Source organism: Salmo salar, chromosome 01, assembly GCF_965601325.2.
Source record: "Salmo salar chromosome 01, fSalSal1, whole genome shotgun sequence".
Lineage (NCBI taxonomy): Eukaryota > Metazoa > Chordata > Actinopteri > Salmoniformes > Salmonidae > Salmo > Salmo salar.
In genome coordinates this window covers 181,609,053-181,622,229 of record NC_138291.1, presented here as the reverse complement: position 1 = coordinate 181,622,229, position 13,177 = coordinate 181,609,053, and the positions used below count along the sequence as shown (strand labels likewise).

The following is a 13,177-nucleotide window of genomic DNA, read 5'->3' as shown; positions in this document are numbered from 1 at the left end:
TCCATAGCCGCTGGTGAACAGTTGAAACTGGAGCAGCAGCACGGCCAGGTGGCCTGGGGACGGGGACAGCCAGGAGTCATCAGGCCAGGTAGTCCTGAGGCAAGGACCTAATGCTCAGGTCCTCCGGGAGGAGAGAGAGAGAGAGAGAGAGAGAGAGAGAGAGAGAGCGATCTGAGAATTAGAGGGAGCATACTTCAGTTCACACAGGACATCAGATAAGACAGGAGAATTACTCCAGATGTAACAGACTGACCCTAGCCCCCCGGCACATAGACTATTGCAGCATAGATACTGGAGGCTGAGACAGGAGGGGTCAGGAGACACTGTGGCCCCGTCCAATGATACCCCCGGACAGGGCCAAACAGGCAGGGTATAACCCCACCCACTTTGCCAAAGCACAGCCCCCACACCACTAGAGGGATATCAACAGACCACCAGGCTGAGTATAGACCCCACACCACTAGAGGGATATCAACAGACCACCAGGCTGAGTATAGACCCCACACCACTAGAGGGATATCAACAGACCACCAGGCTGAGTATAGACCCCACACCACTAGAGGGATATCAACAGACCAGGCTGAGTATAGACCCCACACCACTAGAGGGATATCAACAGACCACCAGGCTGAGTATAGACCCCACACCACTAGAGGGATATCAACAGACCACCAGGCTGAGTATAGACCCCACACCACTAGAGGGATATCAACAGACCAGGCTGAGTATAGACCCCACACCACTAGAGGGATATCAACAGACCACCAGGCTGAGTATAGACCCCACACCACTAGAGGGATATCAACAGACCACCAGGCTGAGTATAGACCCCACACCACTAGAGGGATATCAACAGACCACCAGGCTGAGTATAGACCCCACACCACTAGAGGGATATCAACAGACCAGGCTGAGTATAGACCCCACACCACTAGAGGGATATCAACAGACCAGGCTGAGTATAGACCCCACACCACTAGAGGGATATCAACAGACCAGGCTGAGTATAGACCCCACACCACTAGAGGGATATCAACAGACCAGGCTGAGTATAGACCCCACACCACTAGAGGGATATCAACAGACCACCAGGCTGAGTATAGACCCCACACCACTAGAGGGATATCAACAGACCAGGCTGAGTATAGACCCCACACCACTAGAGGGATATCAACAGACCAGGCTGAGTATAGACCCCACACCACTAGAGGGATATCAACAGACCAGGCTGAGTATAGACCCCACACCACTAGAGGGATATCAACAGACCAGGCTGAGTATAGACCCCACACCACTAGAGGGATATGAACAGACCAGGCTGAGTATAGACCCCACACCACTAGAGGGATATCAACAGACCACCAGGCTGAGTATAGACCCCACACCACTAGAGGGATATCAACAGACCAGGCTGAGTATAGACCCCACACCACTAGAGGGATATCAACAGACCACCAGGCTGAGTATAGACCCCACACCACTAGAGGGATATCAACAGACCAGGCTGAGTATAGCCAACGAAGATGTCCTCCACTGCATGAGCCCGAGGGGGCGCAAAACCGGCCAGGATGATCTCATCAGTGACTCAACCCACTCAAGTCGAGTAAAGCGAAGAAGGGAAAAAAAGCCTCCTCAGGACGGCATAGAAGAAAGGAAAGGGGTTAACTGCCTTGCTCAGGGAGCACTAGTAATCCAGTAACTCAGCCCTGTAATAGGGTCAGAGGCAGAGAATCCCAGTGGAGAGAGGGGAACCGGCCAGGCAGAGACAGCAAAGGGGGGCGGTTCGTCATTCCAGTGTCTTGCCCCAAAGCCAATTCCCCCTTTGGTCGTCTTTCCTTCCAGTTCTCTGCTGCCAATGACTGGAACGAACTGCAAAAATCTCTGAAGCTGGAGACTCATATCTCCCTCACTAGCTTTAAGCACCAGCTGTCAGAGCAGCTCACAGATCACTGCACCTGTACATAGCCCATCTGTAAACAGCCCATCTACCTACCTCATCCCCATACTGTATTTATTTATTTATCTTGCTCCTTTGCACCCCAGTATCTCTACTTGCACATTCATCTTCTGCACATCTACCATTCCAGTGTTTAATTGCTATATTGTAATTACTTTGACACCATGGCCTATTTATTGCCTTAACTCCCTTATCTCACCTCATTTCCACTCACTGTATATATACTTATTGTTTTCTTTTGTTCTACTGTATTATTGACTGTATGTTTGTTTTACTCCATGTGTAACTCTGTGTTGTTGTTTGTGTGGATGACGGATCACCACCTCAAGCTGAACCTCGGCAAGACGGAGCTGCTCTTCCTCCCGGGGAAGGACTGCCCGTTCCATGATCTCGCCATCACGGTTGACAACTCCATTGTGTCCTCCTCCCAGAGTGCTAAGAACCTTGGCGTGATCCTGGACAACACCCTGTCGTTCTCCACTAACATCAAGGCGGTGACCCGATCCTGTAGGTCCATGCTCTACAACATTCGCAGAGTACGACCCTGCCTCACACAGGAAGCGGCGCAGGTCCTAATCCAGGCACTTGTCATCTCCCGTCTGGATTACTGCAACTCGCTGTTGGCTGGGCTCCCTGCCTGTGCAATTAAACCCCTACAACTCATCCAGAACGCCGCAGCCCGTCTGGTGTTCAACCTTCCCAAGTTCTCTCACGTCACCCCGCTCCTCCGCACACTCCACTGGCTTCCAGTTGAAGCTCGCATCTGCTACAAGACCATGGTGCTTGCCTACGGAGCTGTGAGGGGAACGGCACCTCCGTACCTTCAGGCTCTGATCAGGCCCTACACCCAAACAAGGGCACTGCGTTCATCCACCTCTGGCCTGCTGGCCCCCCTACCTCTGAGGAAGCACAGTTCCCGCTCAGCCCAGTCAAAACTGTTCGCTGCTCTGGCACCCCAATGGTGGAACAAGCTCCCTCACGACGCCAGGACAGCGGAGTCAATCACCACCTTCCGGAGACACCTGAAACCCCACCTCTTCAAGGAATACCTGGGATAGGATAAAGTAATCCTTCTAACCCCCCCCCCCCCATTTAAAATATTTAGATGCACTATTGTAAAGTGGTTGTTCCACTGGATATCATAAGGTGAATGCACCAATTTGTAAGTCGCTCTGGATAAGAGCATCTGCTAAATGACTTAAATGTAAATGTAATGTAATGTGTCGAACTACTTTGCTTTATCTTGGCCAGGTCGCAGTTGTAAATGAGAACTTGTTCTCAACTAGCCTATCTGGTTAAATAAAGGACTTGTTCTCAACTGGCCTACCTGGTTAAATAAAGGACTTCTTCTCAACTAGCCTACCTGGTTAAATAAAGGACTTGTTCTCAACTAGCCTACCTGGTTAAATAAAGGACTTGTTCTCAACTAGCCTACCTGGTTAAATAAAGGACTTGTTCTCAACTAGCCTACCTGGTTAAATAAAGGTGAAATAACTTTTCTTTTTTTTTTAAGAAGGAGCATGATGGATTCTGACCAACATTTTGCTCATTTTCTCATCTTTGAAACAATACGAACAGAGTGGACTAAGTTTTGTAGACTTATCCTTATCCAAAGTTTTTTGTAAATGTGCATTGTTTAGAAGTGCAAGTGCGAATTGAGTTATTATTCCACACGCACTTCACAGAGTAGGCGTCCCCCTAACGGGAATATACAAATACATGCTAGAATACACCAATAGGCTCTCTCTAACTCGTGCTTGCTATGCCCACCTCCTCGCTTGTTCTGCGCATTAATTTGCTCCCATGTGAAATAACAGACTGTGGTCTAACTCGAGTTAATTATAAAACAAAAATGTTTGGTTTAAAACTCAGTGACTATTGAAACGTCGTCTGCTTTGGCCGAGCAGTCAGCTCTGAAGGAAGTTGACCAGGAAGTGACTGTGTTTATACAGGACCTCCCGTACTCACCTACTGTAAACCAACCATGTCAATGTGGATCTATACGGAGCCCTACGTCCGCATTGTTACAACGTTTGAGAGGCGCATGGCGATTCAATATGGAGCTGAATTTTGGCCCCTCCGGTATGGCGCCTCCGACCAGATGATCGGATCAAGCATACATTGGCTCCTATCAGACTCAGTGATGCCAATTTAGCACTTTTTGTTGCTAGATTTAGAAACTTTTCAGACTACCCTGGCAACTTTTTTTCTTCTCCAAACAGCACCTAGCAACAAATGTAGCTACTTTAAAAAATGTATTTTGAACTTTTAGCAACTTTTGAAAAGTGACTCTAACGCTAAAATGCATTTTTTTCCCACTAAATGATACAAAAACGATGTTCTCTGTCACAACACGTGTCTGGCTGAAGAAGTGAGTGAAGTCAGCAGCAATTTCAGAAAATTGCAAATCATTGTTGTCTGACTGCAGCAGCAGTAGTACAGGTTCAACAAGCCAAACCCAATGAATATAGTTGGTCACGAATCTTGAACAAAATGTCAAATCATATTTTTTTTCGCTGAGATGACCAGTCAATTTGAGTAACGTTATTGTGTATTCTACGTAATGACGCATGTTTTACGTTATCACGCAATGACATCACAGCGTCATTTAGCAACCAAATCAACCTGCCCCTAGCAACTCACCCTGAAAATGAGTTGGCAACGGTGATCGGACTGCCACGGCAACCAGATCAAACCAACCTGCCCCTAGCAACTCACCCTGAAAATGAGTTGGCAACGGTGATCGGACTGCCACGGCAACCAGATCAAATCAACCTGCCCCTAGCAACCTACCCTGAAAATGAGTTGGCAACAGTGATCGGACTGCCACGGCAACCAGATCAAATCAACCTGCCCCTAGCAACCTACCCTGAAAATGAGTTGGCAACAGTGATCGGACTGCCACGGCAACCAGATCAAATCAACCTGCCCCTAGCAACCTACCCTGAAAATGAGTTGGCAACAGTGATCGGACTGCCACGGCAACCAGATCAAACCAACCTGCCCCTAGCAACTCACCCTGAAAATGAGTTGGCAACAGTGATCGGACTGCCACGGCAACCAGATCAAATCAACCTGCCCCTAGCAACCTACCCTGAAAATGAGTTGGCAACAGTGATCGGACTGCCACGGCAACCAGATCAAACCAACCTGCCCCTAGCAACTCACCCTGAAAATGAGTTGGCAACAGTGATCGGACTGCCACGGCAACCAGATCAAATCAACCTGCCCCTAGCAACCTACCCTGAAAATGAGTTGGCAACAGTGATCGGACTGCCACGGCAACCAGATCAAACCAACCTGCCCCTAGCAACTCACCCTGAAAATGAGTTGGCAACAGTGATCGGACTGCCACGGCAACCAGATCAAATCAACCTGCCCCTAGCAACCTACCCTGAAAATGAGTTGGCAACAGTGATCGGACTGCCACGGCAACCAGATCAAACCAACCTGCCCCTAGCAACTCACCCTGAAAATGAGTTGGCAACAGTGATCGGACTGCCACGGCAACCAGATCAAATCAACCTGCCCCTAGCAACCTACCCTGAAAATGAGTTGGCAACAGTGATCGGACTGCCACGGCAACCAGATCAAATCAACCTGCCCCTAGCAACCTACCCTGAAAATGAGTTGGCAACAGTGATCGGACTGCCACGGCAACCAGATCAAATCAACCTGCCCCTAGCAACCTACCCTGAAAATGAGTTGGCAACAGTGATCGGACTGCCACGGCAACCAGATCAAATCAACCTGCCCCTAGCAACCTACCCTGAAAATGAGTTGGCAACAGTGATCGGACTGCCACGGCAACCAGATCAAATCAACCTGCCCCTAGCAACCTACCCTGAAAATGAGTTGGCAACAGTGATCGGACTGCCACGGCAACCAGATCAAACCAACCTGCCCCTAGCAACTCACCCTGAAAATGAGTTGGCAACAGTGATCGGACTGCCACGGCAACCAGATCAAATCAACCTGCCCCTAGCAACCTACCCTGAAAATGAGTTGGCAACAGTGATCGGACTGCCACGGCAACCAGATCAAATCAACCTGCCCCTAGCAACCTACCCTGAAAATGAGTTGGCAACAGTGATCGGACTGCCACGGCAACCAGATCAAATCAACCTGCCCCTAGCAACCTACCCTGAAAATGAGTTGGCAACAGTGATCGGACTGCCACGGCAACCAGATCAAATCAACCTGCCCCTAGCAACCTACCCTGAAAATGAGTTGGCAACAGTGATCGGACTGCCACGGCAACCAGATCAAACCAACCTGCCCCTAGCAACTCACCCTGAAAATGAGTTGGCAACAGTGATCGGACTGCCACGGCAACCAGATCAAATCAACCTGCCCCTAGCAACCTACCCTGAAAATGAGTTGGCAACAGTGATCGGACTGCCACGGCAACCAGATCAAACCAACCTGCCCCTAGCAACTCACCCTGAAAATGAGTTGGCAACAGTGATCGGACTGCCACGGCAACCAGATCAAATCAACCTGAGACAAGATGCAGGAGTTCAACAATTCTCATACAGAATGATCTACTTTTATTTCCGTACACTGTGGCTTTAAAACATTTTTTTTTCTGTAAACTCGCCATTACCTTGTAAATAATAATGTTATTTATAATAATATAATAATGAATAAAAACTTTAGATATTTATGACGTTGTCAGTTATACTCTGGTCATTTGAACGAACCAAAACACAGTTTGTATACGAGTGAAGTCATAAAATTAAAATCAGAATGAAGACAGTTGTGATGGGAAATAGGAAGTTTCGGTACAATTTTATAAACGCCGACAGGTCATTAGTTCGTTCGACATGGTAGGATCTTTATTTTTGTCGGTAAACGCCGTTGGAATAACCATCATAATGAAGTAAATGTGGAGTCGTCCCACTACGACTCGGTAACCAGGTAGTTTAATAAACTACAGATTAAATCTATTATGAACACCTTCACAGGGGGTGGGTGAAAGTGCACCTTTCCAATAAAAAACCCCATGGTCTGTCTTATTCTGGTGACACGATGATCGATGACAAATAACGCTATTCTCGTTTTTATCCATAATCTCATGAAGACTAGTCTACCCCGCAGTGTATCTGTGAGCGGCTGGCCTCAGAGACCATGTCAAGACCAGAATAGGCACATTTACTATTAAACGCAACAGTTGATGTGACAAAACTATCGGCTGAGTTGAAAATGCGATGGAAACACATTGAACCATAGATTTTTATTCGGTAAATGAACATTTAAGTGGAAAAAGTATATTTTGTTTGCAACAAGTCAGTTTGGTGGAAGAAACACTACTGGTGGGAAAATGTGCATATTTTCTTTATGCACATTTTTTAATATTCGGATGAAAATCTGTCGCCAATTGGGTGGAAATCTAGCTATTGTTTAGAAATGTTGCCTGGTTGACATTTAGTGAAGTCGTTTTTAAATGGATGAGTTTATGGGTGTTAAAATAGAGAAAGTAAGGCTATTTGGAGCACTGGGCTGCTGATGTAATGCTGAGGCTGTCGTTTTGCTTAAATACTTCTTCATAACGAAAACACACGTTTGATGTCAAACGACAACAGAATGTCCATGAAGTCACTACGCTAATTGTCTACTGACATGTCGATAAACGGACTGTAAATCAGCCTTAAAAACTTCTTAGGGCTAGCCCCCCTTTTTAAAATGTTCGCTTAAAATGACATACCCAAATCTGCCTGTAGCTCAGGCCCTGAAGCAAGGATATGCATATTCTTGGTACCATTTGAAAGGAAACACTTTGAAGTTTGTGGAAATGTGAATTGATTGTAGGATAATATAACACAATAGATCTGGTAGAAGAAAATCATCATCTTTGAAATGCAACAGAAAGGTCCCAGTTCTACCCATCACTCTGGTTGTAATTCCGATGGTGTCCACAAGATGGCAGTAGAAGTATGAGCAAAGTAGCTTTTCCAGTATTAGTAGCCATATTATAAATTCAACATTTGCAAAAACAACCAGTTTTCATAACTCCCCATATTCTTATAATTTTTGTCCAAAAGGAAAAGGCATGCTGTCGCACAAGGTTAGTAGCTACATTTTACGACAGATACAGGGTTTCCGGATACTCTCGTAAAGCCCAGCTCATTGGCTATCTAGCTAGCTTTGTTTGACCCCGATTGGTGCTTATTTGACAACGTTAGAGTCGTTCAAGTGAAGAACGCCAGCGTCATCGGCGTGCCATGAAGGCGTCGCTCTCTGACCAAATTTGGTGTCCTATAGGATATACTACACCACTAATGATATAGTGAAGTCTGGTTACGTTCTAGGATCTCTGAGGAATAAATACGAATGTGATTTGACTGGTTGAAACAACGCTTAGGGTTAGATTTTCACAGATTCCTTTCTTTGCAAATTGAACGAGTGGAAATACAAAAATCGACCGTGCATGACATATGGACCTTTTTAGGATATGAAAAATGATATGAAAAATTATCTAACAAAACCACACTTCATGTCATCTCTGGGAACCTTTGGATGATAAATCAGAGCAAGATTTCAGAATGTAAGTACACATTTCACCTTCAGAGGTGAATTTATCAGTAAAGGAGTCAATGGAACGCAGACGTTCAGTTTGGCGCAAATTCAACACATCTGCTGTAACAAAGTGGATTATTAGTCAAATCCGATTAGGCAAATGATTTACCTATTGTAACTGGCCCACAATGTGGTTACTTAAGTCCGTTTTTGGATATATTTGGCTGATTTCGTAGCATAACATGCAGAAGCTGCGGGGAGGCAAGGAGACGAGTCGGGATCTTTCCCCCACGCGTTTCCAATGCAACTCCATTGTTTAGGTCGAGTTCGATTGACCTCTACTGCATCTATTGCAAACAGGCAATATAGTATTGCCTGGGGGGTTGAAGCTGAGATCGTCAGTTATGACTTAAGTATGTGCCAACACAGAAAGAAATCAAAATCAATAACTTAAGTCGTTGGGACTTTGACCATGTGGCTTCCTGATAAAAATCAAGCTTCACAAGCTATAAAAATAAATAAAAAATGGATTAAAAAAAAACTAACAAATGGTCATAAGAGACTTGAATTGGGAAGTATGAGCACAGATAATTAAACAAAAAACAAAAAGAAATAAGATCAAAATGTTATGAGAAACAAACCGGTCGCCCACTATAAGGCAACTATGTTAATTCAAGGTCCAGTTTCCCCTTATGGCTTTAAATATGATCATAACCCCAATAACACCCCTTTTGACTTGGTCTTTTCAACAGAAATACAAAAGATAAGATTCTCCACAAAGATAGTCTTTACCCGAGTAGGGGGGGGGGGGGGGGGGGGGGGGTGTTGCTCCTAGACAGATCTTGGGTCAGTTTTGGATTTTCACCACTAATAGTTAAGGTTAGTATTGGAGGGGGACGCTGATCCTAGATCTGTCCCTAGGAGATACTTCACCTTGAAAACGCCATTGGGTGCATCCTACATGGCACCCTATATCAGCGGTTGCTAAACTTTCATTTCATTAGGGAGCCCCCTCATAATAAAATCACAATTCCTACATAACAGTGCAGATAATAATCCCAAAACAGTTTAACTATGACTTCTGCAATTCAAACCCCAACTAATCAAGTCTCGGGGCTCTGGGGAAATAACATTTGTCCCGTTTTGTAAAAATGAATTTCCTGCGACACATTTTGCCACAGGTCAGTGTTCCATTTGCTGTTAAGTTTTAAATTACAGTGAATTTATGGTCAAAAACAACATTTTTGGGGGGAAATACAAGAAGAATTGAGTTTAAAAAGACGTATCATTGATGGATAACTGTTGTGCTTTAGGGTTAAGAACAGAAACTGTGCATGAATATTACATTGAACCCTCAACTTTTACAAGGATCCATTGTCCAAAATCTGTTTGCTAGACAATATTCATGAAAACATATATATATATATTTTTTTTTTTAAACATTTTGCTCTAATACAAGGTTGTTGATTTCTCAGCAGCAACAATAGTTCAAAGTGACATACAGCTGACTGACAACCAGTTAGGTCACATGATTTCATATTACAGTAGAAATAGAAGAGAAGGGCCAATTACAAACCTCCCATTTTATCATTCCATTTTTTGTCCAAGAGTACACATAAATCGACTAAAATACTAAAACAATGGACATACAGTACAAGTGTTCATCCCTCCACCAATTTTTTTTTTTTTTTTTTTAAATCAACCCTTCAAATAACAGTTATTGTACTTTGAGGGATTTTCCCTTAAGTTTACAGCTTGAAGAAAATGAAATAAAATAAAATAAAATAAAAACTACCAAAGAAATGTATAGTTGGTTTTTGTCTGTGACAAAAGTGGAAAACCCACCCGACCCGGTTGCAAACAACCCTCCACACTGACACAACATAACACAAGAAATCACCAGCAATACCACTTGACCCTAGACAAGACATGTCTGGATACAGGATGCCAGTAGTTCTAGGCCTCAGACAAGGTAGTAGAGATAGTCATCTGCTACACCTCTATTGGGAGAGGTGATATGGGAGTCTTCACACTGACCCTATAAAGCAGGGACTGATAAACCTGGGACCACCCCAATACACTGAAGGCAGACCCAGAGAAAAAACCATCAGGGTCCGTAGCCTAGACTATTACAGCCTGGTCCCAGACCGGTTTGTGGTCTTGCCAACTCCCATAACACAAAACAGACTGGCACCCAGGCTAGGTGTATTTGAGGCGTTCACGGGCCCTCTACGGGCTCAATCCCTTTGAGCGCATCATAAAGCTGTTTGGGTAGAATTACATATCCCTCTCCAAGCGCGGGGTCCCTGTTCACCCTCTGGAACTCTCCGATAGCCTTAAACCTCTTCAATTGTCTCTCCTGCCTACGACACTTCTGCTGTACGGTCTTTAACTTCTTCCTCAGCTTATCCAGCTGTTCTTCCAGTTGCTCAATCCTCTTCTTCTGCTGAACCGTGTCCTCTACAGTGTAGTTGTGGTCGCAGGAGATGGACATGCTGTGGGGAAGGTTCTCTACCAGGGGTAAAGGGTCTACAGTGTGATGAGTCTCTGTCTGTATCTCTTGCTGGGTCTCCTCTGTGTCAGAGAGCGGAAGGGAGGGGAGGGTCAGGGGGAAATCCATCTCTGGAGGGAACGGGTCGGCCAAGGACTCTGCCTATGAAAAATAATAATTAAGTACAAATCTAAAAGGATTAAATGTTTGAAGGTTTGGTATAAATACCCCAGCCTGGTACCAGATGTGTTCTATCTTGTCAGGTCATTGTCATGCCAATTAAAAACACCAGACGTGATAGGTGTGACAACAACCAAAAGGCATTGGCAAGACCGTACAAAAACAGATCTGAGACCAGGCTATAGGTTCCACAGGAAAAATGATGCATCCTTTTTGTGTGTTACCTTGATTTGTAGTTTACTGAAACAGAAAAGCGAAGGTACAGCATTCTCCTTCAGGACTCTGTTGTTACACTCTGGTTTGAAACAGTCTTTAGTGAAATGCTGAGAGCAGATATTGCTGTATCTGGTAGGTTTGAAGTTGTTTCTTCTCATTGCTGCAACCCATTTTCCACACACGTCTGGCCGTGCTAATGGGAACCTGCAATACACCGACAGAGTATTGTTTCATTTCAACACAAAACAAAACAAAACAAAACTCGAAGGTTCACAAATACTGTTATAGTGTACTGTTACGTAGTTACTGTGTTGGCAGTCCAGTAGCTAGTCACTGTTGTAGTGGTTAACCTTAGCAACAACCATCCTCCTACAACTGGTTACATCTGTCAGTGCTGAATCTACCGATTGTAAATAGCCTAAGTAGCCAAAGTCTGCGGAAACGCAGCCCCAGTCTGACGCGCGGGGCGGAAACGCAGACCCAGTCTGACCCGCGGGACGGAAACGCAGACCCAGTCTGACCCGCGGGGCGGAAACGCAGACCCAGTCTGACGCGCGAGGCGGAAACGCAGCGCCAGTCTGACCCGCGGGGCGGAAACGCAGACCCAGTCTGACGCGCGGGGCGGAAACGCAGACCCAGTCTGACCCGCGGGACGGAAACGCAGACCCAGTCTGACCCGCGGGGCGGAAACGCAGACCCAGTCTGACCCGCGGGGCGGAAACGCAGCCCCAGTCTGACGCGCGGGGCGGAAACGCAGACCCAGTCTGACCCGCGGGGCGGAAACGCAGACCCAGTCTGACGCGCGAGGCGGAAACGCAGCGCCAGTCTGACGCGCGGGGCGGAAACGCATTCAAACGTTCACAAGGGTACTAGTGAGTGACAGCAATAACACTGCAATCTACTATTTATAAAATCAACACTAACATCGCCTTGATGAGTAGCTATTCCCACGCGTTTAACCCAATTACAACTAAGTCAACAGAAGCTAGCTAGTTGCCATACCTCCCAAAATCACGTCGTTGTCCCGTTGTCCCGTTTTACGTGAATCCTGGTTCGCGTCTGGGCTAGGTCATGGGGGAATCTGGCGATTCTTTCTCAACAACTGTGCAAAAGCTGTGATAATAGCTAGCTAACTGACTAGGATAGTAAACAAGACAAGGCTAGACAACCCGAACATGTATGATCATGCTAGTTATCTGTAGAGTGACCGTGTTGATGTCGGGAGTTGAACTTACTTGTGAAATGAAATGTTTTTGTCTTTATGATATCTGTTTTTGCATCCGTAAGCTGAGCACGATTGGACCATCTCTACAATCGCGAGTTACTGGCAGATTTTATTAACAATTGTTGTCTTGTCCCTTTTTCTCTTGTCTTTCAATGCTTTATTTTTGTCCTTTCTTGGCGAGGTCTTTTCCACTTTCCACAATGGCCGAAATGGCTTCAGAGATCTGTCTTTGACTTCACTACGGTCGGTCATGTGACATGTTTTCTCAACTCTGATTCGCAGAGATTTTCTCTTTCTTCTGATTGGTGAAGATAATAAGGTGTTATTCCGCTTCTGTCCGCTGGGGGGCGGCAAAACACTGCTGGAAAGATTACATCTGGAATTGTATTCATTCATTTAACCTTTATTTTACTAGGCAAGTCAGTTATTAAGAACAAATTCTTATTTAAAATTACGGCCTACCAAAAGTCAAAAGGCCTCCTGTGGGGACGGGGGCCTGGGAACGAAAATATAGTAGGCAAAAACATTTCATCATCTTGTCTATGATTTTACATTTAAGTCATTTAGCAGACGCTCTTATCCAGAGCGA

The 13,177-nt window shown here is 45.5% G+C and overlaps 1 protein-coding gene across 1 annotated transcript; it reads right to left on the bottom strand.

The window, feature by feature from the left end:
- Positions 1-10,047: 10,047 nt before the first annotated feature.
- Positions 10,048-12,796, bottom strand: thap1 (THAP domain containing, apoptosis associated protein 1). Its single transcript, NM_001141216.2, is given in 3 exon segments — positions 10,048-11,129; positions 11,372-11,567; positions 12,599-12,796. Coding segments are annotated over 3 exon segments (702 nt in total). The 5' UTR covers positions 12,670-12,796; the 3' UTR covers positions 10,048-10,694.
- Between the last annotated feature and the right edge of the window lie 381 nt (positions 12,797-13,177).